The sequence below is a fragment of the Aptenodytes forsteri genome, unplaced genomic scaffold, assembly GCF_000699145.1.
Source record: "Aptenodytes forsteri isolate BGI_AS27 unplaced genomic scaffold, ASM69914v1 Scaffold119, whole genome shotgun sequence".
In the NCBI taxonomy this organism is placed as follows: domain Eukaryota; kingdom Metazoa; phylum Chordata; class Aves; order Sphenisciformes; family Spheniscidae; genus Aptenodytes; species Aptenodytes forsteri.
In genome coordinates this window covers 7,455,125-7,482,806 of record NW_008796165.1, presented here as the reverse complement: position 1 = coordinate 7,482,806, position 27,682 = coordinate 7,455,125, and the positions used below count along the sequence as shown (strand labels likewise).

At 37.4% G+C, this 27,682-nt stretch overlaps 1 protein-coding gene across 1 annotated transcript in view; it reads left to right on the top strand.

Annotated features, from left to right (window-relative positions):
* Positions 1-27,682, top strand: part of AGBL4 (ATP/GTP binding protein like 4) — a 974,636-nt gene that overhangs the window by 224,459 nt on the left and 722,495 nt on the right. The window contains exon 5 of the mRNA XM_009287480.2: positions 12,294-12,388. Coding sequence (XP_009285755.2) covers positions 12,294-12,388 — 95 coding nt within the window. The remainder of the gene's footprint in view (positions 1-12,293; positions 12,389-27,682) is intronic.

The window sequence follows — 27,682 nt, the reverse complement described above, 5'->3', positions numbered from 1 at the left end:
TTTCATAAAAGTTGCCATGGTATAGACAAATAAACTTACAATACTATTAAACTGCCTTTATACATAAAGAAAGCACAAGTGCTACTTGATGTGAATGGATTATTTATCTACAGCTACTGATCTGAGTTTGTGGTGTGGACAGATTTTGCATGTTGTGCTGTAATTGTCACCTGAGGAAAGAAGGTCCCCATTTTGAGGAGTCTTTGGTGGCCAAGTTTGTAATCAGTGCCGGCACAGAGAGTGAATGACTCAGCTTTCCCACTCTGGGGATCTTAGCAGCTGGGGTGAGAGTGTACTATTTAGATTGTTTTGATTTATACCAAAGAAATCCCTCATGAACCAGAACTAGGGCAGTGCTAATCCATGTATTTTATCCTCTTGAGACACGCCGTGTGCTCCTCTTGCAGCTGACACCCCAAATCTGAATCACCATTTTATTTCTCACTGTCACATTTACAGCTTAAGTCTTAATTCCTGGCATATCTAAAAGTCCTGTTGAATTCAGTGTCAAGTGTGTAAGGAGCACAGAAGAGCATTCTCCCATGTAATGGGTATTTGTGTTTTGTTGACAGAGCGCTGGCCCAATTTTGTGGGAAACTCCTTGTTATTTTTGAAGCTCATATTAGTATTTTTTATTTATTGGAAGTCTTCTACTCATGCCACTGCATACACTTCTTTTTGTTCATATCTTCCTGCCTCCCTTGTGATAAGTTGGTTCCTCTTCCTCCCCAGGCTCGGCCACCAAGGTAGTTTTTGCAGACTTTTGACTTTGTGATACATGGTTATAGGCTGGCTCTCAGAGCAGTGTTCATGATGTGATAACTATAGATTTAAGTAAAATCAAAGGAAGACTTGTCACATGCATTGCAGTTAAAAAAAAAAAGTGTAAACTGCATTAGTGTTTTGGGAAGGTATGCTTAGAGTTTAAATGATACACTGGAAAACTAAAGATGATCAGCTGCAATGACTTCGTAAGGGAACTGAGAAATGTCTCGTATCTTGGGTCACAAATTTTTTTGCTAATAATCTGTATCTTCTGCTGTTATGATTTTAAAATTCTAGGAAATAATTTTTACATATTGTTTCAAAAAAACCCCTCTTGAGTCTTTTCCAACAGGAAAAAATTGAACAACATAAAGCGTGAAAGATCTTTTGCAGCATTATGGTTAATATTGGGATGTTGTATGAAAATACTGTGTTATGAAGCAACGTTATCAATTTTCACGTTTCCCCAGAAGGGTTTTCAGCAACTTTGAGTATTCCATCAAACCGGCATATTAAAAAGTGCAGACTTTACCTGTTAAAATGCACAGAGCATCTGTAGTAGCCTCACAGCTGTAGTCTGCTGTTACTGTTGCTTTGCAGAAGAATAAGCAACCATTTAGAGATGATGTTTTCTCTACCAGGAGGGCACTTCGAAGCAGATTTCTACACTAGCTTTTGGAAGTGAGCTGAAGTAAAATCAAATCTGTAAGATATTGAAAGGGGCTTTGGTCATATATGATATGATTTCTTTAGAGAAGGTATTCAGCACTGTACCATATTTATCTCTTTTTGGAGACTCATTTTTGGTGAAAAATTACCAGAATTTGTGCTGAGACTTGCTCAGTATCGGAGCAACATTTCTTATAACTTAATATAATATAATAGTTTCAGCAAAGTACCATATGCTCAGTACTTCAAAGCCAATAAAGATGAGCAATCCATTTTCAAATTCTTTTATTCATACAGCATTTCAGATTGATTTACATAAACTAACAAAACAATATTACACTTAAAGTTGATCTGTGACAGTAATAAAAATGTTCCTGCATCCCAAAGCTGCAGAAACGTCACTTCCAATCTACAGTGATCAGTTGCTAAGGATAAATTGTGCCTATGGGATTTGGCAAATCCAGCATCTTTTTCCCATATTGCTAGACTGTCTTAAATCCTGAATCAGAAATCCACCCTTATTCAGGGAGGAAGTGTGAATGTTTGCTTAACTTTAAGTCTCTAGGAACACTTAAAAGTGAGGCTAAATATTTATGTGTTTGAGAGCTTTTCTGAATACGAATGTTCTTTTATCCAGGTGTAAAGCTCAGTCAGGACAAGACGTAAGTTTTACCTATGGCATTTGAAAACAAAAGGACCTGACTGGCTGGACTGCAGCTATACTGCATTCCCCAGTAATGATGCATTATCATTGTTGGTTTTTTTTTCTCCTCAAGTTGGGGTTAGTGCCAGGGAGGAATGACACCCGTGTTACACAAATGCAGCACAGGGCACTTTGCTTTAAGACACTTAACTTTCCTATTGAAATCCTCCCAGTTCTTTTGTTTAGCTGTTCTGTTCATGACACTGCCAAAACATGTTTATTCACACACTGCGAATCACCTTTGCAAACAGACAGAGATCATAATTTAAATCTAACATTCAGCATTTCAGCTTCAGAATGGGATTTTTCAAAGCTGTGAGGGCAATTCATATATCCCCTTACTATTATGGTTGGTTAAGGCAGTTGTGAGATCTTATTCTAAATGTCAAACAGACAGGTAGATGAAAATGGCAGGAACTAGATCAGATTTCCTTCTACTTACCCTTGGGTTTTCTTTTGAAGCACAAAACTTTGAATAGTCTGTTAGTACATGAGTTGGACACTTGGAGTAGAATTCAAGGTAGTGAAAACTGAAAATACAAGAAATAGTGCTGAAATACTATAGAAGTCATAAGCAGTTTTTTCAAATCAATACCACAAGCTACTGGTTGTCAATGTTAAGATTCCAATGTACACTAACATATCGATTACATTTTCTTATACAAATTGGTGAATTGTGTGAATGTTGCAGTATTGCAAAAGGATTCAGCTAGAAAGAGCAGAAAAAAAGTATTTTAACTCTGCAGTAATAATAGAAGGGATTATTAATTTTGCAAAAGAAAACAAGAGGGTTCATGCTATAACAATATCCCTTAGTTTCATGAAATTGATAACATATGGTTTATATTTCTCCACAAAAAACTTTTTCTGGGTGCTTTTTTCATCAGCACTGCAGCTACTCTGGTAAGGATCCAATTCCAATTCTGTCTAAATATAAGGGAACTACACAATATGGGGAAACCTTTATTCCATTACTATTAAGAACCATGCACGGAAGAACATAGAAGGTTCAAAGGTTTCATTGTAATGGTAACCAAAACGCTTGAATTAAAAAGAAGAGTCCAAGGACCTGGACACAAAGCCCATCTGTGCTTAGTTACTGGAGAAGTAAATAGAGAGGTTTTATACGTTTGCAATGCTATGATCCCAGTAACGTAACCAAGACGGCTGGCAGCAATAACTAGTGGTTGTACACATCAAAATGTCTTTGTTTTTGCAACCCATCAGAGAACACCGAGGCAAATATATTGGTGCTGGTTTTGAGTGTTCCCATATATCCTGTCTTTCTTTCTATGTGTTATCATCTCCTTCTTTCCCCCCACAGGTTTTTCCCACAAGCTCCCGACAAAAAATAGCTTTTAACTGTGAAAAATGCCAGCTGCAAAAATCCAAAATAAACAATTGCTGGAAAAGCTTAATCCAAATCTCCCCCTTAACAGGGCTTTCTTTATCTTCCTTTTATTTCTCACAAGGACCTACACTTGAAAAGGCTTTTCCATTCTCATCTTCCAGCCTGGGTATTGGATGGATTGCTGCCTTTGCGTTTGCAAGCTATTTAAATTGCGATTATTACCTTCTGTTTTTTTAAGGGTTGAGCAAAATCGCGATCCATAGAAATGTCACTGCCACTCCCTCATTGTTAGTGCCACTCTCACCTACTGTCTTGCAGTATATCTGTGAGAGTGTCAGTTTTCAGCACTCCACCTGCATGCTTTAAGCTTGAGTAATTATGGCTGTACATCACTTTGGTATCCATCGTAAATGTCTAATTTGTTGGTAAGTGTATCTCTTGTTGGTAAGGGAGGCTTTGATACTGGATCATAGGCTGACAGTTGCACTTTATGAAGGGCCCAGAAAAGTAGACTTTATAGAGAAGAAAGAATGAGCGAGCAGAACGCTCCCATATGAACTTTGTCAGTGCTTGCCGCTTCGTTCTCTGATCTTCAGTGGCACACCTTATGCCAGTGCTCATAAACATGGCTTTTTTTTTCACAGTGGTTCACTATAACCGTGATGCAGTGGCTTTTCCTGGCCTTTTTGCCTTTTTCCAGATTGATCTCATTGTTTTCAAGCTTCCTGTGGGCCCTATGCTATGGACAGGATTTGGGCCAGAAAACATTTAGTTGATAGCATTATCTTTTTGAACCACTAAGAATAGGTAATTATTCTTACTGTTTTAAATCCTACCGAACTTCGCAGCATTTCTTCTCACTGGCTAAATAATTTCTATTAGGAAAAGGAAAACTTAAGTCTTTTCAGCTGCTTCCTCTTGAGGGATGCAAGGTATCAGCAAATTTTGCTAACACATTCCAGAACAGCCAGCTGTTACTATCCACCTGCAGTCATAATATTGATTGAAAAGAATATAGAACCTAAACATGGATAGGTTCTGTAATTATGTAGAAAGAGTTTAATACATGACTACACTTCAAATGTCATCTGGCAATGGCTGTAACATGGCATGGAATATGTTAGGAAATAATTTAGCTAGTTGAGAAAGTCTCAGTGAAAGATCATGCACTGTTTCCTTATTTTATATTTCAACTGATTTCTGAAAATATTACCCATGTATATGGAGAAAGTCACTGACAAGACCAACAGGGCTCAGACATCCTGTCAAATATCAAATAAAAAGTTGCTCACATAGTCCTGTAGCTCTGCGGTTTCCTAGCAATGTAACTAGAAGTGGCTCTTTTGCCAAAGACTGCGTATATATGAAAAGATAGGAAATAGAAAATAAAAGTACCTTTTTTCCAGAGCTGATTAAATAAAGATGCCTTTTTTTGCAAATACTTTGACCTTTTGCTACAAAGAATGGAAAAAGTTTGGCAAGAAGCTTTCAGCTTCAAACCTGTTTTAAATACCTCTGTAGCCTGGTTATATGCCCTGTCAGGACCCTTACTATTTTTTTTTGATGAATCGACACAATACAATATATGTCTTGTGACAGATTTACAATTCTATTGGAGATTTTGGCCCAAGGGAGCAAGGAACGTGAGTCAGTCTAATTACACCACTGCTGGGTTTCTAAACAGACATTTTTAAGTTTTCAGTTGAAAGTTTCAGATTATTGATGTTCAGATGAAAAGTAAAAACTTTAACGGAAAGTTGACTTCTGTTGGCAGGGGAGGGTGTTCAATAACAAATTTGCCATTTTCCCAAGAAAGGTTGAATGGGAAAACTTGGAGTGATTCTTGCCCTCACAATGTTTAAGTCCAACAGATCATGCACACAAGTCAGATTAGCAGTCAGTCCATGGCATGACACTGAACAGGGAATAGCAATTCCTCTGTACATCCCTTTGAAAGCTTTCTGCTAGAAGATGGCCTTCTCCACAGTATCCCCCTGCCCTAGACCTGAGACAACACTGATGTTGACAGTGAAATTCCAAAGGGGCAACACTGCCTTACACAGGTGTTACATCTCCTGTGAGTCTGTGCTTAAGTGTATTAGTTTGGAGGCAAAGAAAAAACTGCCAGAAAGGACAGATAAGCAGGGCAAAAGCCTAAATTGGTAATTATTTTAAAAAGTATTTTTTGTTATTGAGATACAGTTACGCCCCATTAACTGAAAAACACTAATACAGCTTGTGGGTGCTGGGCTATCATGAACACCAAGAATATCTCAAATACACAGACAAATACCATGATAAATGCTAAGCTCACTTTATAGTTAGCATAGCAGTGTATCAGAGGTCTTACGGTATTAAAATCCTTTGAGGCTTATTTTAATGTTGCTCTTTGTATCATCCCAGACTTTAGCATTTCTCTCTTTTAAGTAACTAAATGAAGAGCTCTACCAAGGGAAAAAAATCCTATAATTCACACTGGGTAGGCCATTTTCTGCATCACTTTCCTAAGACTTTGTTACCTTGTAAGGACTTGACAATTTCCAGTTAACAAGACACAGGTGCAACTGATTAGCAGGTCTGGTGGAGCTCTGGATGGTCCCTCACACCCTCCCTCAGTAGGTGAGTATTTATTTTCCCCTCCTGAGTATCACCAGGTTTTCCAAACTCCTTAGCTGAAAAGAAAAAAAGCTAAATGCTATCAATATTAAAAATTTTTCCATTTGAAAGGATGTGTTCCTACAAAGGGAAAAAGAAAGTATGGGTTATTTTAAAATGTTAGCAGTAATGAATGATTTAAATTTTAAAAGGTCAGAAAAAAAAAGATTTGTAAGTTTTCATTGGGGATTTTGCACAGATCTGACTATATTATTTGTTTTCTTCAGCATTGATAACAGTTGCAGGTGACACTTTTTTTCCTCTCTGTTTTGAAGTCCCTCCAGTATAATTTATTTTTGTACAGCTTTGTATAAGGTGCTTTGTCAGGAAAGATCCCAAAGACCTTCTGACACAAATACAGAAATGCAGCATTTTTTTGTGCAAAGGCAGCAGTCCTGCGCTGCTGGTTTCTCACATTCAGAAATGGTGACTCAAAATCTCACAAGTCATGGGGTTGGCTTGAGAAGTTCATTTTTCTTTTCTTTGTGGGTTTTTTTTTTTAATGGAATGCAATTCTATAGTAGATCTGCCCTTTAAAGGGATGAAAACTTACATTTATAAAAGAAAGAGAAAAGATTTAAAAAAGAAAAAAAGAAGGAAGGAAGGAAGGAAGGAAGGAAGGAAGGAAGGAAGGAAGGAAGGAAGGAAGGAAGGAAGGAAGGAAGGAAGGAAGGAAGGAAGGAAGGAAGGAAGGAAGGAAGGAAGGAAGGAAGGAAGGAAGGAAGGAAGGAAGGAAGGAAGGAAGGAAGGAAGGAAGGAAGGAAGGAAGGAAGGAAGGAAGGAAGGAAGGAAGGAAGGAAGGAAGGAAGGAAGGAAGGAAGGAAGGAAGGAAGGAAGGAAGGAAGGAAGGAAGGAAGGAAGGAAGGAAGGAAGGAAGGAAGGAAGGAAGGAAGGAAGGAAGGAAGGAAGGAAGGAAGGAAGGAAGGAAGGAAGGAAGGAAGGAAGGAAGGAAGGAAGGAAGGAAGGAAGGAAAGGATAACCAAGATTCTTGCCAAGGGCAAGAACCCAGCTCACAAAAAGCTGCAGGTTTCAGGAATTCACAAAACACTGTAGTATCTAAAGAATCAGCAGGAGAGGAAATCAAGACATCAAGCAGTGAAAACGAAGCAAAGCCCCATGGTATCCAGGACCTTTGGATCTTTAATGCTCATTCAGAGCACAAGAGCTCAGACTTAATTTCAGCTGAAAGGTCTTAGTATTACTGCTTAGTGCTCACTTCTCTTATTTTGGCTGGTTAAATGATGAAATTGTTTCTGCCTGACTTCAAACAATTGGTCCCCAGGTACTTTGGAAGCTCACAGTGAAGTTTGTATCATACTTGTAGCATGCAGCATCGTCCACTGCATTGACATTGTTATGCTATTACTATTAAATACATTATATAATTGTTAATATTTAATATGTGTATGTTACATCAATATTAATGTCCTGGTTTTGGCTGGGATAGAGTTAATTTTCTTCCTAGTAGCTGGTACGGTGCTGTGTTTTGGATTTAGGATGAGAATAATGTTGATAACACACCGATGTTTTAGTCGTTGCTAGGTAATGCTTACACGGGGGCACAGCCAGGACAGCTGACCCTAAGTGCCCAAAGGGATATTCCATACCATGTGACATCATGCTCAGTATATAAACTGGGGGAAATCTGGTGGAGGGTGCTGCTGCTCGGGGACTGGCTGGGCATCAGTTGATGCGTGGTGAGCAATTGCATTGTGCATCACTTGCTTTGTATATTCTTTTATCGTTATTATATTTTATTTTACTTCAATTATTAAACTGTTTTTATCTCAACCCACAAGTTTTCTCACTTCTACTCTTCCAATTCTCTCCCCAACCCACCGAGGAGGGGGGGAGTGAGCGGGCGGCTGTGTGGTGCTCAGTTGCCAACTGAGGTTAAACCATGACAATTAAGAATGCCTGACACTTCCTACTGCAAACCCTATTTTCAGTTAGTTATAACTTCTCATACTTGTAATGATCTGACACAAAATTTTCTGTGCCAGGTGTCTGCCTCAGGCAGAATTTTGTGGTGTTCTTTGGTTTGTTTGTTTTTTTTTTAATGTCAGCCAAAGCAGCTCAGCTATTCTGGAGAAGTTGGCTAGGGAAAACCATGCAAAATAAACCTGGCAGTCTTTTTGAAGGGACCTAGTGTGTCCTTATCCTGGGAGAAAACACTTGACCTTTGGCAAATGTGTGACTTTTCTTTTAGATATCTGCTTCAGTTGGTAGGTTCAGCTGGAAAACCTGCCAGAACGTGGGTGAACAATGAATATTTAAGAGATCACAGCTCACTCTGTGCTCACACAGACCTGTTGGAATATGATGTCCAATATGACCATCCACGCTCAATGCCTTCAGCTCCAATCCAAAATCACCCTGATGTGACCCCCCCCCCTTTCCCCCCCCCCCCCAAACTAGCAGCTCCTTCCAGCTGCAGTCAGGAAATTGCAAACTTCTGGTAATAAGATAAAACGTGTGACATGTTTCAACCATCTTTTCCCCTTGTGTTCAAGATTCATCTTTATCTTGCTTGTGCTAAAACCACTGAGCATCCCTTAACACCTGATTATGTTTTTAATTCCTGAAATACGTTTGCAAAGGACTATTGGGAAAAGCAGATGTAATCAGTAAATTTTAAGGCTAAAGGCAGGACCAAGCCTTTCCTCACTTTTCTGTCTTAATGGTTTTAGCAGCACGATACCTCCAAATGCGTACTTACTGCACACATTATGGAAAGAGGACATCTTCCTCCTTCTCTCAGTAGGCCGAAAATACCTGCCTTGGCTCATGTTCTCCAACATCTGTCTCAGATCTGGCAGTCCATGCACAGAGCCTGAGACTGCAGCAGTTGTCTTCCCTCATGCTGTGAAGCCACAATGCATCCTGATGCACCCCCCCAAATAGTATGGTTTTACTTGGTGGTGTCTGGAGGGGCTTTTCTGCTCCGTGCCTCTTCCACCTACCCAGAAGATGCAGATCAGTTTGTCAGAGTAATGCAGTAAATTGAAAATGTATCATAACTGAAGTGAAATCACACAATTATCATTTCTGGTACAGCATCAGTTTGACTATTGCTTCTTTTAGTGGTATTCATACCCTCCAAAATGAATACAAATATTTTCATTGTAAAGATTTCTGCCATTTTTCTCTGGAGACCAGAGCAAGTTCTAGGGAATTTGTAAGTACATTTCGTCTTATTTTCTTAGCTTGACACTTCTTAAAAAAAATTGCTAGGTTTTTTTCATTTTTGAGTATTTAACTTATATTGCTCATTAAATGCTACCCATTGAATGTCTCTATAATTCAGAAAAACATACAGAATAGTGATAATTTTCTTAGGAAAGAGTGTTTTAATGTGCATAGTGTATATCTAGTCCTGTTGCTCTTTACAGTTTATAACTGGTGTGTTAAAGAATGCCAGTATAGACAAAAATTAGACTAAAAATTAGATTTGTTCAGCAAATGTTTGATTGCTGTATCACAACCTTTTTATTATAGCATTCAGTTCAAAGATGTTTACATACCTTATTGAGCAAGCTGCATATTTTTCCAGCTAAGGTGTGTATACTGTAGTCATTACATTTTTGCACACTTCACTGACTGAGCTGCGTGGACTACTTTAACTATCACCGGGAATACTTGACTGAGTTCAGCTGCTTATTTGAGTGTTTCGGTTTGTGTACTTTATTACTTCAGTGGTGTATGTTGATAAAAGTTCTGTTCTGTGCTGTTAAATTTTTGGTTCTGCCAATCTAATGATATACCATGCTGAGAGAACTGCATGCATTGCGAACTGCTTACTCCGTGGTGAACATGAGTGGTTGAAATGTTATAATCTGCAGTGTTTTGTTAAATGAGCTGCATATTTTTGTTTTTATATACGTTGCTTACCCAGTTGTGTACATTTGCCCAACTCATTATACAAAATAAGCTTGATTGGAATAAGAACATTCTCTACCAGCTGTCTGCTCTGAGTCAGTATGTAACAAAATTAGCAACTTTCTCTTTCCAACAGTGGCATGATTGCATCCAAAGTTTAAGGCAATTGGTTTGGAGATCTTGTTTGTTTCATTCACTCCATGCAAACATCGAGATTAACAAACCAATTTGTTGCAACTTAATTTGTTTTCACAAATACGAACAGAGTTAAGTAACAGAGGAAAAACTCAGCATTCTAATACAGGAAAATGCTTCCATGTAGAGTATGGAATATATAGAGACCTAAATATCATTATCTAGCTTAGAGGCATACAATGTAAACATAAGAAGATGGAAAATAACTAGAGACCTCCCGAGATGGATATTTCATCAGATAAGCAATATCCTAAATACTTAAAATTACACATATAACATTTTGTAAATTAAGTGTATGCTTTCATCAAGAGTTATAAAAATAAGCTCGTCTCATGACCATTAGAAAATCTCAAAATGCTGCAATAGACAAAATACATGAAAACTCATATACAGGGATATGTAGTTTGCTCATTAACGTTGGTACAAAATTGAATTAACATCTTTAAGAAAGTGTTTTTCTCAACTTGCTAGTTTTTTAAGTCGGTTCCAGTAAAACCTACAGGTTATTCTTAGATTTTGTTTGACTAATGCAGAGTTTGCATATGTAGCAGCTTGTGCTTCCATTTACAAAATCTTCAGCACTACCTCACCACAGAAAAACTTTCTTATTTTTTCTTGAGTACAGAGATACTTAATTAGGGCTATATAGTTTACCTGGATTCCTACCTGCCCCACATATAAATGTAAATGTGCCTGACTCCTGTTGTCAGTGTCCCACTGCTGATTGCTTTCACTTTAATGTTATAATTCACTGCTGTCTGAGCAGACTACCTGGAAGGGCCAGATTTGTTTTTGCAAAAGTTTACATATGAAAGCTTAACTGATCTTATTGCTTTAGTCAAAACTATTTGATTTCAAACAGTGGACATTTAATTCTCAGACTTCTCATGAACCATTATTTAAGAGTGTAAACATTACAATAGTTTGTTCTAAAAACAAATGTGTGAATACCTAGGGGCAAATATAATTTTTAGTGGTCTGTCTTCACTGATACCTGTGGAAAAGAAATTTAAAGAGAGATGTACAAATGAAATGTATTAGTATATCCTGGAACATTATATCAAAATTAATTTAGTCTTTATATTTCGGTTTTTCTGTGTACATTAATGTTGGGTATCAAAAGAGTACAAGAAACCAAGTATACTGGATTTAACATCTGAAAAGTAAATGTACTACATGAGATGAGCTAGATCCAACCTAGACTTTCTTAACAGAAACAGAATAAGTAATTTTGCATAAAATTGCTTACAGCAGACAGATGGTAAGGAAGAAAGTTTCATCTCTGTTTTCTCTTTTTTCCCTTAGCATGAATTTACTTTCAGTATCAGTCCATTACCTGTAAAGTTCTAGATTTTGCTCTTCCTTTGAACTGTTAAATATCAGCTACAGTTTTCCCAAAGTTATTAGTGTAAACTAAGATCAGAACTGGACTCTTTTCTTCTTCTCTATCATACTCAAACGAATGATGGCTATGTGCAATTTCTACTGTGTAGGTATTCTGTACAGTTTTTGCAGAGGAAAATTCTTCCTTTTGCCAAGGGAAGTGAAGAGAAATATTCCTTTCTTTGGGGAAAGAAAATCAGAAATCTTTATTTTTTTCCTGCTGCTGTGTGAGGCTTAAGCAGGTTGAAAGAAGCAACTAAGAAGCTTTAAGAGATGAAGCAGTTGGAAGGTTTTCATGAGGACTGCTACCCTGTCTCCCAGCTTTCCACCAACCTCTCTAACACTAACTGCAGCAAACTGGACTTGCTTTTCTGTTTTCAGATCTGAGTAACCTATTTCTTTATATGGCTAGGATACCTACTGAAAAATCAGCATACTAAATTCAAAACATACATTCCATGTATATCACTGCAGCGTAAAACAACATGGACTATTAAAATACTAGGAATAGGCAGGGTATCCATTATCTGAGACCTATGGAGAGTAACAATAATTCATAAGACACACATCTATTCCATATATTTTCTGTGTGTACTTCATGCAGCTGGTATATGCAATACACATATAAACTCCTTCATAATTTATACTTGACCTCTTTTATTTGTTTGTTTGTTTTTGTTCTTTTTTCCCCAGAGAGTAATTTTCAATGTTGTCAACTTCAGTAAAACAAAAAGCCTCTATAGAGATGGGATGGCTCCAATGGTGAAATCCACAAGCAGACCAAAATGGTAAGTTATCCTTTCAAGGACTTGCTTAATGACATAAAAGTGTTTTACTTGGCACTTTCTTGTAGTGAAGACCTTATGGCTCAGGTGCATCTTTTGGTAAGAGTAGGAGAGAACTTTGATGCAAAAGCAGTGTTGTGAGGACAGGTTCTCTTTGGAGCAGATGGACAGTATGAACTCTGGAGGCCCTTTCCAGCCTTGCTATGATGGTGTGTTGTAGTGCCTTGTTTCAAGTAGCATGACTGAAGTGATGTCCATTCAAGCAAACTGAACAGTCAGGGCTTGGGCCAAATTATTTTTCAGTGACATCCCCACCATCCAACTGTTAGGACAGTCCCTGGCCCAGTTTTGGCTTGTGTCAGCTAGCAGTCTCCCAAACAACGCCTGCAAGCAATATAGGAGATGGACTAGGCCTGGACTGGTTCCAAAAGGCTGTTTGGATTTCTTCTCCCTGTTTTGTGGAGGTCAGATTTTAGTGGAAGAATGTGAGATCTGCCATGTGAGTTGACCTCATGTGAATGAGTAGTCTCTGGTCTGTTTTATCTAAGACGCAAGGCCAAACCACCTTGTTGTAAGCTCCACAATATATACAACACAGAAAGGTATGCCCATATGAAACACATGAATACCCATGTAGATGGTACATTTTCTCAAAGCAAATGTAATGAAATGTGTACTGTAAATAATAATATGTAAATCCAATAAGTCCTAATGCATGCAAGTCTCCCAAGAATCACGTGATTTGCCTTTAGCTAGGAGACTTGTTTGAATACGGATAGTGAGGTTAGGTGTGTACAGTAATGTATTCTTGTAAGCCTTTACAGCTGCTTCTTTTTATTGGTTAATTAATAATACATTTGATCAATCTGCACATTATCTGAGCCTTATAAATATATCTTTCTTAAATATTTCAACTGTCACAAAATTTCCACCTGCAAGATTTTAACTTTTGATGGTCATAAGATCATTGTTATTATATGGCTTCCTCTTCATATGACCAGCAGAATGGCTATTTGGTTTTTTATCTAGATGGTAAGGTCATATGGACAGAAGAGCTGTCTCACAATACAGTTAGTGGATGGAGTCAATTCCAGCTCAATAGGAGCATGTAATAACATTGAAAATTAATTAAAAAAATCCATTGTGTTTAGTGTTTTTGTAGCAAAAGTCATGTTAATTGTGTTTACCATTTAACTTCAGAAAAATCTTTTGGGGCATTTCAGGGCCACATTTATCAAGCATGCTCTAATCATCTTTCAAAACCTTTTCCTTCTCTCACTGGGGTCTGGTATTTGCAGCTAAGTATATTGTGTGTTAAGTTTATCTATAAATCAGATATTGCTTTCATACAAATTTTATGCCTTTGGTTTCAAATTAAAGTGTAAATCTTACAAAACAATGCAAAATAGGCTTTTTCTAGAACATATAGGCTCCTTCACTATTTTTAAAACAGATTTCTCTTCCATTTCCCCAGAGATCTATTTATTTTTGTGTTTTATATTTTTCGGGGATGTATTTGCTCCCATGAAAGTGAGGAATGAATAACATTGCCTGGAGCCAGGCACAGTGTAGGCAGCAGGTGCTGAGCAGCTTCCTTGTACACGGCTACTACCATACTTTAATCCTGTTTCAGAAATTCTAGCTGTAATTTTTTTCTTTAAAAAGATCATTATTCTATTAAGGTATTTTTATTTTTTTCTAATAGTCTGTGTATGAAAACATCTTGCTGTACTTTGAAGGTGCACATTAATTGATACTGTTATCAGGGACCTTAGTGATATTGGGGCCTACTCAGTATAATTTTCTGTCTTGATGTTAATAGGAGTTATGCATGTGTTTTCCAAGTGGGAAAACACATACATTATTTTTGGATATATGCTTTCTATTAGAGCTGTCTTCCATTTGGATTATGCCTTTTACAATTACCTCTGTATCTGTTTCCATGGCATTCTAGTGAAACCTGTAAACAAAATTTTCTCTTTCTCTGTTTGCTGAAATAGGATTTACTAGTACTTGTACTTGCTAATGCAGCATACAGGTAGTTGTGGTCCTTGAACATGAACAGGGCAATATCCAGCTGCATCGATTTGATCCTGTTTGATGCTTTGTATAGATTAGTCTAGTAAGCAATACCGAATCATTCAATGCTGCAAAAGTGCTGAGGTTTACACGAGGGTACTCAGGATTCAGAATTGTGGAAGGAGACTATTGGAACTCTCCACCTTATATTAAGATTTAAGTCAGCATAGCAGGTTAGTGGATATAATGTAATTAAATTAGAAAATGATATATTAATTACAAAAAGTTGAAGAAACACAAAAGGTTTTAAAATCAAGTTAAAAGGAAGAAGATTACCATAAACCAAGGTCTGCAAATATTCTGTAGTAGAGCTCAGTCCTTCACTTCCAAACTCTTCTGTACTAAATATTTGAGGAACTCATCGTTTTTGTGCGTGCCTGCCTTTGCCACACTGTGCCTGTGCCTTCAATATGTCATCCATTCTGAAATTCCCCCAACTTCCTCTGGCCACACTGATGGAAGCAATGCTGTGTCACACATAACTATTCCACTCCTTTTTCTATACAATCAGGTTTGAGTTTTAGGGTGATAAAGTGTCTCTTTTCCTTTTTGCATTTGAGAGATGTAAGTACATTACTCCTCTTAATAACAGATACTCAAGCCTGAGTTATGCCCTTTTGATTTAAATGAGAAAGTTCCCACTGTATTCAGGATAGAATCTGACCATATTGCTCGCAAAATCCTGCATATCAAAAGTAGATTGGTCTCCAGAGACGGTGAATTTTAATGTTTGTTTTGAATGTGGTTATGCGAACATGGCTCTGAGCTTTGCAACATTTTGAGTTTGATTCTTGACTCTGGAACAAATCACTGCCAAGTGCTCTTGAAGTAGAGAGTGTATCAAACACAGATCAACGTTTCTGACCTGTATTCTCTTGCCCTGTGGGGTAAGATCTTTAAATGCAGTCAGCATCAAGGTTGAGGTCAGTGTTACTGATGTAAATGGAGTATATCACTGTCATCAAAGCACTCTATGTGGACACAGATGTTCTGGTGTTGACATATTCTTCTCTTTTGAAGTAAGGCCAAACATTTCCAGTAATGAGCTACTTGAAAAGAGGAAGCAGTATGCTGAAGGATAAGGAAAAAACAGATTTCATGCTAAAGAAAAAGATTATTTTTTAAAAAGAAAAAAACCAGAAAAATAAATTCTGATTAAAATGATATCTATTTTCCCCATACATGGTAATGGATTTACTGAATATTCTTTCCCAGAGGGACAGAGCAAAATAAAAAAGAACTAAGTAGGTTAAGTTCTGAATCCCTCTACCCATTTTTTCTGCATTTTTTGTGGACGCGCTATGTTGACACTAAATAGTATGGGGTTGTGTCAGTTGCATCAGTCAAATTTCACTGCAATGAATCACAGCTCATACGTAGAAAGACAGCATTGTGTCACGCCGTGTTACATCAGTTGCACTTCATAGCAAACTGGACAAGATGAAACTGAAGATTTTATTTCAAGCCAGTGGAATGTGCTGCATCTGATCACTTAGCATTTTTGCTTAAAATTAGCTGTTTCTTCAGAAGTATTACACCAAGATTTTAAAGAATTGGTGTTTTTTCTCAATAATGACTACTACAAATATAAAAACCTCAATTACTATAATAGAGACCTGTTCTGTTTTGACTGGGTCTTCTTTCTTTGTCTCATTTGTGGAGGTGAAGAATTTGAGGGGAGATGGTTTTGAAGAAATTAAATTTTTGCTGTGCTGATGCAGTTTCTACTGTAATCTTCTTTTTCTTTGCTGCTTCACTTAAGTGCAACCTAATTTTGTTGCAGTTTCTTAATCATGATTTCACATTAAAAGCTCTGTCCTTGGAAGCTATTCATAAATACTTCCATGTGGGCATAGCAGTGGAAGACCATTTAAGTACATATACCGTACTATTATATTGATTGCACGAAGTTTTACAAGTTTCTCAAAGTGAAATAGAAGAGTGAGTTGTTCAAGAGGCAGCAGATTTTCCAAATGATGAAGTGAGCAAATATTCCCTTTGGGCAGAGAACCGCTATAACTCTTGATTATTCAGTGTGAGCATTGCCTCATTGGGGACATTAGTTTTTCAAATTGTGCTAATCTTTTAAAAGTAACAACTGGCCACTCATCACCTTAGGTATTTCAGCAAGATCATGTGCAAAACTCTAATTAGTATTTATAGAACAGCAACTCCTCCCAGTAGAATAGTAGCGGTAGCTGGCAAATATCTGGTTGACACCTGTTAAGTCTTCAGACATCCATTGTATTTTATTCTGCATTTCAAATGAGCAGAGAGCAGTAGGTGAAGTCCCCATAATTAAGGGGTAAAGGATAATAAATAACATAGTTCTTGAGTGGATGAACACAAGGTTAAAGGCTGTTCTGCAGTTGTGATGCCGTATTTCAGGAATTGTTTGTTTGTAAGTAATAATGCTAGCTAAAATATTATGGAGCCTTCAGCATATGAGAGAGGATTTATGTCTAGATTTACATGTGTTTTGTTTATAATGTCAGATTTCAAACTGCTTCTTGGCAAAGCAGCTACTTTCTTCCCTGTCTTTTATCTCACTTAGCATTGATGGCTTTTAACTGGATAGCTGCCTTCCCCAGCAAGCACTCCACTACCTCTGTTGCTATAACATCTACTGTTAAATACTCACAACACATTGCTTCTGAAGCGTTTTTCTTTTCCAGTAAACCTGGGAGTACAGAAAAACTTCTAGGTAATTAATTCAAATTTGAATCTATATGTATCTTGGTAAATATTGTCATGATGAGGAATTTTGGTAGACATCGAGATAAGCAATGCAAGTTTTATGAACAATACTCCCATATGTTCCATTCATCAGAAGGGGACAAAACTGAGAAAATCTGAATTTTGAGTAGCTAAAATGTGTTGATTCTTGCCAAGTTTCTTTAACATTTGTGTCTACAATGCAGTGTTACAATCACTACCATGTCTACCAGGCTGCATTATACATTCAGAGACTTTCAGCAGCATTTTTAGTATGTATTTATATATCTTTAGCCATAAGATAAGCTGTTTGTGAAATGAGCTGTCATTTGTGGTGAAACAGTTTGAGAATAAAGCACTATATATATATAGCTTGCTAATCTGAAAGACTAGAATTGCTTACTATAAAATATATAGTGGGCTAGAGTTAGTGATAACATCACCTGAATTTAGGTAAAGAAGATGAACAAGCTGTTATCATTACCCGATTCCTTCCTTGGACTATTTTACAACTTTGGATACTCTCTGAAGTTTATTCCTTTGCCAGTTTTATCATGTAATGTGTGCTTGTTCTTGCTTTCCTGAGGGATCTGGTGAGAATGCTTTTGGAGGTTCAGAAATAAGTCCCATGGCACAGGTGTGTGTTGATGCAGTCTTTGCCAGGTGCAGATCTGGCTCCTCAGAGCTGCTCCCTCCCTTGTGCTAGTACAACTCTGCATAGGATCACCAGACTGGGAGCTGGCCCAGGTTAAAAGTAAACTTTCAAGGAAGAGAAAGAGGATTTAGTCTCGGTCTGGTTCATCACATAGATCCAAAACAAGCTATATGGGTCCAGCTGGAGGAGCAGTGAGGGAGGTGGGAATAAGTGGCTGGAGCAGGGGCAAGGGAATGAGGATAGCAGCTGCTAGGAAAATGCCTAGAGAATTGTCTATGGAACCACAGCCTCCATTTCAATAACTTGTAGCATTTTATTTGGAGAAAATAGGGAAAAAGACATTGCAGTATTGAACTTTTAAAATCCCACATTGAGTGATAAGCAGGAGTAGTCTTGTCTTAGTTTTACTATAGCTCTTTGGAAGGAAATAAGATGTTTTAGACAGTTTTGAGGTTGGCATGAATATGAATAAAATAACTGCCTCTGAAGTCAATCCCTGGGTAAATTAATGTTTGTGTGAATCTTGTGAAATAACAAAAGAAACAGACCTAACCACTCTACAAACCCATAAAAAAAAGCATTCTCTTCCCCCTTCCCAGTCCAGCAAAGGTAGTTATTCCTGGGAATGTAGAGTAGGTTACATATCACTCTTACCAGCAACAGCTTTCATGGAAATACTGCCTCTGAAGTCAATCCCTGGGTAAATTAATGTTTGTGTGAATCTTGTGAAATAACAAAAGAAACAGACCTAACCACTCTACAAACCCATAAAAAAAAGCATTCTCTTCCCCCTTCCCAGTCCAGCAAAGGTAGTTATTCCTGGGAATGTAGAGTAGGTTACATATCACTCTTACCAGCAACAGCTTTCATGGAAATAGAGGAAAGTATATATTCTGCTGACACCAAGTATGAATCAGACCCCAAAACTAAGGTGTTTATTGTGCAAACTAAATGGGATTAGTTTGTGGCAAGAAAGAAAGATAAATTTTATTGACTGGATACTTTACTGGAAATTTAAGATGCATGGCATTATGTTGGGGAAAACTAATAACAAGGAAATTAAATTAATATAAAAGAAAGCAAATGAATTTTAGGATTCAAAGAGAAAATAATGAAGAAGCTCTAAAGGACTGCTAAGCCATCATCTAAAAACCCTAGCTATTTTATATGTATGTATGTGTTTCCACAGCATTTATGTGACTGATCTCCTATAAATCAATTTATTTAGATTACAGCAGAGTCAAAAGGCCCCAGCCAGGATCAAGACTCATTGTGCTTAGTGCTGTGGAAACATATAAACAGACAAAGTTCTTTTCCAAAGTTGTGAAAATTTTATGATTGATTTCAGTAAGAGCAAAGTTAGGCCAATACTGAGCACTTCTGAAAACTCCATCCTTAAAGATTTATTCCAAGCAGTAACTGTTTAAAAAATGACATACTGCTTACATAAGAGTCTAAATATTTGATGGTTATAGTATTTACATCTAAAACACCAGAGGCTATGTGCTTTAATACCTCAATCTGTTTCCCATATACTCTGTCAACATGAGTTCCCTGCATTGATTGAGGACACTCTGTGATCCCTAAGGTTGTATTCATGAAAGGTTACCCTTGGTACTACTTTATTCATGAAAGGTTTGAAGCACATAGGAAACAAATGGGTCTATTCCTGCTAGGTACATTTGTGTCATCTATAAATACTTAATTACTGGGGTGCTGATGAGAAATTCAAAATCTTAAAAAAGTGCAGTTGCCTGAAAATAGTTCCCCCATCACCAGTGCAAATCACAATGAAATTTGCAGTTGGGAGGTTTTCTGGCAGTTTAAAACAACTGAATTGTAGGGTTTTCCCACTACAGTCCCTGCAAAATATGACCAGAGCTGTGCATTGCATCCCATCATGAAACAGGTCATTCTCTTTTCTCAGGTGATGGTCATTTGGTGGAACTGATTGCATGAAAAGTGTTCACAGAACTGGGTCCCTAACCTTGGCAGGTTTAAAAAAAGTATATAAAATTGAGTCTTTTTCCCCCAAAATGAGTCTGTAAGTTAGATAAATATGGGCAGCACTGAACTCAAAGCAGAGTCAAACTATCAAGAGGACATTGCAGCTTTTCATTGCAATTTTGTACTTTGAACTAATGGAGCGAAGCAGAATGGAAATCACCTCTGTTAAGAATGGCATTTATCAGCCGTAAGTACTCAGTAGTAAGAGCCCTACACAGACAAAGCTGAGTGTCACCAAGAAATGTACTTGAAAATCAGACTGTTAACACAAGACTACACAAATAAGAGCCAAAAACTGCAATCAGAAAATGCAACATCTCTTTAAGAATGTTTTAATGGTCTGAAGAGTGCTAGACAAGTTGAATTTAACAAGATGTAATAACCTATGACATAAAATAATTGAGAATGCACGAGGACACAGCACAATCAGGTTAAATTTTGGCTTTCCTTCACTTAGCCTTGCAACTTCAAAGATCTTTCAACATATGATTTTCAAAATAGTACTGTTGAAATTTACATATGACATAAAAGCATAGGATGTGCAATATATCAGAAATACAATTCTAAATAAAGTTAGGGCTGAAATATCCAGCCTAATATTTTTAAATATTTGTTTGAATCATTAACAACAACTTTTTCATTCATTTTCTGTGAAAAAACAATATTTAGTGCAGAGGAAAAGGTAATGGGAACTATTCATTGTGAACTTCTGATAAAAGTGAGACGGTTATCAGGCACCTGTCTTATATTTGAAGTGCCATGGTAAAAGCCAAAGCAATGAGTTCCATTTCTTTTTTAATGGAACATAAAATAGAAGACAAAAACATTTTGCTGTACTGTGGAAATTGAGAATTGTAGAGAAAATAAGTAGTAAATAAGTATGGCAGGTGATAATGCAGGAACAGAACATTAAAATTATAGGTGCTGTATGTTGAACTTTCTCTCATGGGATTCGACAGTTGTATATAAACCCAAAATATAAAAACCTAATTTTTCTGCTGTGATTACTAGGGTTAAGTTATGAATTAACTTCTGTATGATATGTCACCGGTTTGAGAAAATTAAAATTTAATGATAATAGAACAGAGATAAGATCTTTCCTGCATCTCTAGATGCTGAGGCAGTGGCTAAAGTTTGTTTTTTCAACTGCTTCAAGTAGGATTATTGAATTCTAGCTTGAAAGTGAAACTTCATCTTCCTGCTTCACTGTATTAAGCATCTCTGAGATTGAAAACCTAGCAAGAGCTCTCCTAGTGTGATTAGAAAGTATCCAATATTTTTTGGCAGCAAATACTAATTCCAATCTTTCTGTCTAGTACTGCTCAGTCTGGATAACTGGCTTTCAGATGCTTTGGGTAATGGAAAGGTGAGGCTCCAGGCTCTCAGTGGAAAGCTGGCAGCTTTGCTGACAGTTCCCTACCTCTCAAAAATAAGAGTGGCACTGGGGAGGGGAAGGGCTGTGCTGGGTGAGGGGGCTGGGTAGTACCAGTCCTTGGCTGGAATATCATCGCTTTGGAAACTGTGAACCATTAGTATAGGTTTGAACAACACAGCACCTTCATTACTGCTCTCAGATGTTCATGTTTCTCTGTGTACATCCTCTCTGCCGCTTAGTAGCTCTGTTGGTGGTATTCAGGTCTGGTATTTATCTGCCCAGGGTCTTGGGACATTGGGCAGCCAGGCTGGAGAGTCTCTCTAGTACCAGTAACGGAGTCCCCAGGTCTGGGACTTATTCACAGCATGGTTATGCAGATGGGCTGCAGGTGAGCTGTGCAGCTGAAGTGCAGGTGTGCATCCTCATTGCATTATATTTGCTACAGGTGTGCAGGTAGTTGGAAAAAAAAAGGTGCTTGTGTCTGCTCTTCTCCCACACAACAGATGGGAGGCTCTAAGGCAGGAGGTGAGCTCTGTTTGTACTAGCTGGTGAGGGTTTTTTCCAGCTCCCAAACCTCAATAGCACACGAACTATTTAACCGATTTTATTTTTTAACAGTGAGCTATGTATGGCAATTATTAAAAATAATGACAAAAGCCCCCATTAACTATGCATTTCAGTTGGACCACTTCATTTGAAGCAAGGCGTCCTGGGGTAGGGCCTGGCTGTGGTGGGGCTGCTCCCACCCCCAGGGGCCGCTTTCCCTTAGGTGCTGTCTGCATTCCCCCCTTGTGTTGCTCAGGCTCTGCCTTGTGTAATTTTGTTGCTTTATTTCCTCATTTTTTTTCCCCTTCTGTGCTTTTGAACAGCCGCCCTCCTCAATTCTTCCAAGCCTGAAGAGAAAACAGTGGGTGCTGGTGATGAGAGGGCCCAGGATTTGCCAGCGTGCCCCCTCCCTTTGGAGGTGCCTGCAGGTGTGTAAGCAAGTTGTGGGTGTTGCTCAGGTGCCATCTGCCCACAAACAGTGTGGCTGAGGGAATCGTGTCATGAGAAAAGCAGTAATGAAAAGAAAGTGTCCTACCAGCAGCACAAGAATTAGATTTTTTTTATTAGGGAGTAGTTGTAAATTTATTAAGGAATTGTACCGGGTAGCTGGACTCACAGTGAAATGATTTCAAATGGCAAAATTAGTAACTTCCAAAATTGGGAATTGCTATCAAGACTGAGGAAGAAAACTGTGTTTGTGTTAGCTTTTTGTTTGAAGACTTTACTGTTGTTGAGCCTTTTTCAGGTACTGTTGTAAAAAATACTGTATTCATTCTATTAAGAATTTTGCAAAATATTTTATTGGAAATTTGTGATACCCTTCAGCAAATTTATAGGAAAGGCCATTGCAGCTCAAGATAAAGAGATTTGACTTAAAAGGATAGAATCGCCATAGAAAGAAATTGGGGAATATCCAAGTTAAAATAATTTACCATGCCTTTTAATATTTGATAAAACTCGCTCTGAATATTTTTCTCAGTGTAGTTAAAAAGCACCGATACCTCATAGCTTTGAGACCAGCAGTGATATAATAATTTAGCTTTGATAAGGAAAAGAATTTTTCCCCATCTGCTACTCTACTGAATAGTTTAATGCTCTTATGGTTGTCTTTTAAATGTCATTCAGTCAATGAAGGGGAGTCATACAGCATATGTATGTTTGTGTGTAGTTTTTTTATTAAACATAGTTCCCTGGGCTCTCCTGAGGGACTGTCGCTATCCTGGGGGTGCTGGTGGAAGAGATTGGGGTGCAAATCCTACTCGGAAAGCGTTTGGCTCATCTGGGCTATGTGAACTTGAGGAATGACTCAGCAAGGGGAAAAGTGCCGCTGCAGGTGCAGTCGGCAGGGCTTTACCTTCAGGAGCAGCCTCTGTAGCTAAAAGCAAAATAAGTCAAAGTAAGCAGTGAAGGAAACATATTCAGATTCACTGGGTGCTAATTCCTGCAGGCAAAAGTCAGATACTTTTTTTAAAAGGAGGAAAAAAGGGGAAATACTGTTTGTGCACCTGGTGAAATGAAGGGGGAGTTGATTTAGGTGGGAGTCATGGATATAAATATAGTTTTCTGTATAAGTTTTAAAAAAAAAAAAAGTCTTGTGTTGTAGTGCTGTATGTCACACTCCTTGAGCATATGCGGTTATGTAAACTTACAGTTATGTCTGAAAAGCACATAGGCTTTAAAACCAGTAAATTACATGCAATCTTGGCCTTTAATCATGTACTGAGAATGATCACCTGGAGAAAATTTCCACTGTTGTGGAGTTGCAAGCTAAGTGTCTTACTCAGAACACAGAAACAAGGGGAGAAAAAGTATGAGGCATCAGTTACACAGAAGAAAACATGAGTATCTTTTCTTTTGAAAGTATTTAACAGATGTAATTGCATTCCTGCCATCATCCCTCTGAGTAAGCATGGATCTGGATGTTTGTACATCAGTCTGAAAGGGAACACTGAACTGCAGGTCTGCTGGTAAAGAAGCCAGTGCAAAGGGTAGAGTGCACGTCAATAATCACGATGTCTTAAAGCAGCATGTAGGAGTCAGAATCGTGCTTTTCTATTTCTGTAACTGGGCGATCTACTGAGAGTTCTTCTTTCAGACTTACTCTGAGGCATTCCCCCCCACCCTGATGTGAGATACCTGTACATCAGAAGTTAGAATCTGTGATCTGTGTGACTATATTCTTCAACAAGGGTCTCAAGTACAGTGAAAATAATCAGTGTTCTGGATTTGTCATTTCTAATACTCATGAACTTGTATCTGTGTACTATGAAAGTATAGAAACCAATAACCTAGATGAATCATAAATGTCTGGAGTGTGTGTGCATATGTGTTTGTGTGTGGGATGCTCCTTCAGTTTGTTTTATTTTCCTTTTATTTTGGCAAAGAATTCCAAGTTTACACTAAGATGCTGGCCTTCAAAAACATATCTGAATAAAGGAAGTGAAAGAGTGGATAAAAATGGAGAGAAAATAGTAGCCCGGCGTGAAATGTGTGACTAACACTGTGTCTGAGGCCTCTGGATACTAAAATTACAGAAGGAAATAAATTACATGTTGACTGCATGTTTTTCTTCCACTCTTAGAGCAATAGAAACCAGGATGTCTTCTATATAAAGTAACGGTGAACTTAACCGTAACCAAGCATGGGAAACTGTATTTTAGTTCTTAAGACTCTTATCTTGCAGCACAATAGAGCATAGCATTTACATTCACAGTACTGCCACTGTGTGGTTTCCCCTGAAATTCTGCAGGTAGGGAAAGCCATTCTCTGCCACACCATCAAGACACTCAAAGCAGTGTGTACATGTGGGAAGGAGAGTGATGGCAGTGAAAATTGCATGGATGCATTTCAAAAGACTTATTCTGTTGTATTTTTGGTTTTAGTTTTGGCTTGCTTTTTGAAGGAGGGATTTCACGCTTGTAAAGTTTCTGCCCTCCAAATATATGTTGTCAGCACAACCTAGCATTTCAATACCTTTATATTTACAGTTGAAACTGGAGGTTTTTACTTCTTGTTTCAAAAGTTGGTACACAATTTTAGGTTCAAACCAAACTTGTTATTAGAGTTTCTTTTTAAGGTTTTAGTTCTTTGAAAGTACAGTGCAATGAAATAAAGATATATATCTGCTGACAGAATCTTGTGCTAACATAAATAAAGGCTGTTTATAGCTTTAATTTAACATGTAATTAATAAAAGCTATTTCTCTTGAAGCCACCAAAAATGTAGATTAAGGTTTAGAAAACCTTCTGGTAAGTGAAGCTGAGATGCTTTATAGCAGATGCACAAGTGGTGTATATTTTCACAGACAACATTTACAAGTATCACTAATACATTCTGTCTGACAGCATGAGCCACATGCATGAGAAGTTAATGGTCACTAATGCCTCAATATAAGCTATTTATTGGAATATCTTTTTTTAAGATTCACCTTTAAATACAGGCATTTGATATTTTGAGTTCTACTTTCGAAATGCACTTCCGTACTCCCTTCTTATGTTGGTATCCAAGCATTTTTGTTTTGTGTGGTTAAAAAAAAAAAAACAAACCCAAAACCCTCACCAACATTATGAACAATTTAAAATGTCGCAAAACCCTCTGGCACTTAGTAACACAATACTGTTATTGAAGTCAAACTTAAAAAGTTTAAAAAAATACTTTAGGTCAATTTTATTAAAATACAGTATCTTTTTACCATACTAGTGGTAAATGAAACTCAAACATCTAGAATTATTGAACAGTACTCATTTTTCATTTTTTACCTCCACTTTCTGCAAGGCTATGCTGGATATCTTCCATCTTAGTTTCAAACTAAACAGCTGTGTTTTTCTAATAATAGTCAATTAGTCTTTTTTTTTTTTCAATATATAAAAATAGAAAATGGTGAAATATAAATGTCTCAAATATTTGTGGCATATCTAAATGTGGCTAGGTAGGCCAGAGTCTGAAAATCTGGAAACTAATAATGACTGCTGCATCTTTGACATTGTTTGACTTCTACTGTCCTTCTCCTGTTTCATGTTGTATTTCCTTGAATGTGAGAGATGAACTTCAGAAAACAGTGCCTTGAAAACAAGTACAGTATATTACAGACACGAAAACTCAGCAGTACTCAGAAGTTGAAGTCACGTATTCAGTTGCACAATAATAATAATAAGCTAATTGTGAAGTTTTTAATTGCAAAGGAGGAAGCTTTTTATTCAGTAAAGAAAACTTCTATAAGAAATAAAAGAAGGAAAAAAAATGACTGCTGCTTCAAATGATGGTACCACACGTGGATTGCACAACAGGGCTGAACCTCTGAAAGTGCTCCCCAGTCAAATAACTAATAGCTGCCTAGGACATGTATACAGATGAAAACAATTGCCTTGGGTGGATAAAATGAGTCAACTGAGGTAGAAGGAGGACTTTAAAAGTAAATACTGAGACCTTGACAGATTTTGAAGAGTTAGGGTAATTCTGCTTGGGTTTTTGTGGGGCATAGAGTGTGAGAAGGCTGATTTCAGGAATTGAGCCAGCTCAGCCAAGGTGGTTATAACGTTTTGTTGTCTTCTGCTCCGAGTCCCATCCCAAGATAGAAATATAATGCTTAACTAGTGTTTATTATCACATTTTACAAGAGGAGAGATAAAGGCAAAGGATAATAGATTTTTTTTCAAGGTCATTGTAAGGATCAGCTTCAGAGCAAACTCAGAATTTTTTCATTCTGTTTGCTTCTCAGTTCAGTGATCTGAAACCAACAAAAATCTACTACCAAATTTACTGCGTTATACTGTTGACATTATTACCTTAAAATTTCATCGAATACATAGCCTGGCTGTAAGCAGGTCCAACTTGGGTTTGGGTATTTATTTATTTTTATTCCCCCCCCCCCGAGATTTATTTTTCTAAACTCCTAGAGAAAGCTTGAATGTTTCCAGGCCTTCAGAGTGCAGAAAAATTGTTTGCTTTGTTTCAGAAGCATATTGCTGCTCCTAGCAGGATTTTATACACCTTTTTAGTTATAAAGGAATATTTATATTCACTTATTCTAATCTGAGAGCTAGAATTTGCCTCTCACAATATTTATATAGAAGTTATTTGCTGCTAGATTACTGAAAAAAATCACCCTTCTATCACCTCAGAATACTTGCCTCACTTTTTTTGTGTGTGTGCGTTTTAAAGCTGTCTAAAAATATACCCAGACACTCCAAACAAAGCAACAAAAAGGCTTCCCACCAGCTTCAGAACAATTAAACTTAGCGCTCCCTTCTAAATAAACCATGTGCTGGGTCAGTAGAGCCCACAAGAGACAGCCTCTTTAGACCCACTGTTTGCACGACTTTCTGCTATAGACCTTCTGCACCGGTTTGGAAGCTTGTCTCAGCTCTAACTGCCTAGAAAACCTGCACATAATGTTAGATTTAGCTTTCAGAAGTTTTCCAACTAAGTTTGAACCACTGAAATGAAGGTTCATAACCCAAAGGTTGTCATACCCTTTGTTGAAATGGTGCCCCTATAATGTGGCATATTAAATATTTAACATAGTTTGAAGCAGATAGAAAGCAATTTTGTTTAATTTTTCCTAAATATTAATGCTATCATGCACCTTAATCCTTTCATTATAATAAAAATTTGTTCAAGCTCATTCTTATTAAACATTTTCTAATTTTTAATGATATGGATGTTTTGCTTCTGATCCTAATAAGTAATAAGGCTGAAATGCCATTGTAAAGAAAAAGGGTGAGAGCTGGGAGGGAGTCTTCACTGGTATATAGGGAAGAATTACAGGCTAGAAAAATAACTCTATTTTTTTACCCAAGGACACAAACAACAATGCCTATCTCCTAAGTAACCCAGCTCAAAGTTTTGGGTCAGTTGTCAAGGAATGAAATGAAATACCTGCAAAACACTCAGTGAAATGACCTGGAAAATAATTTATAAA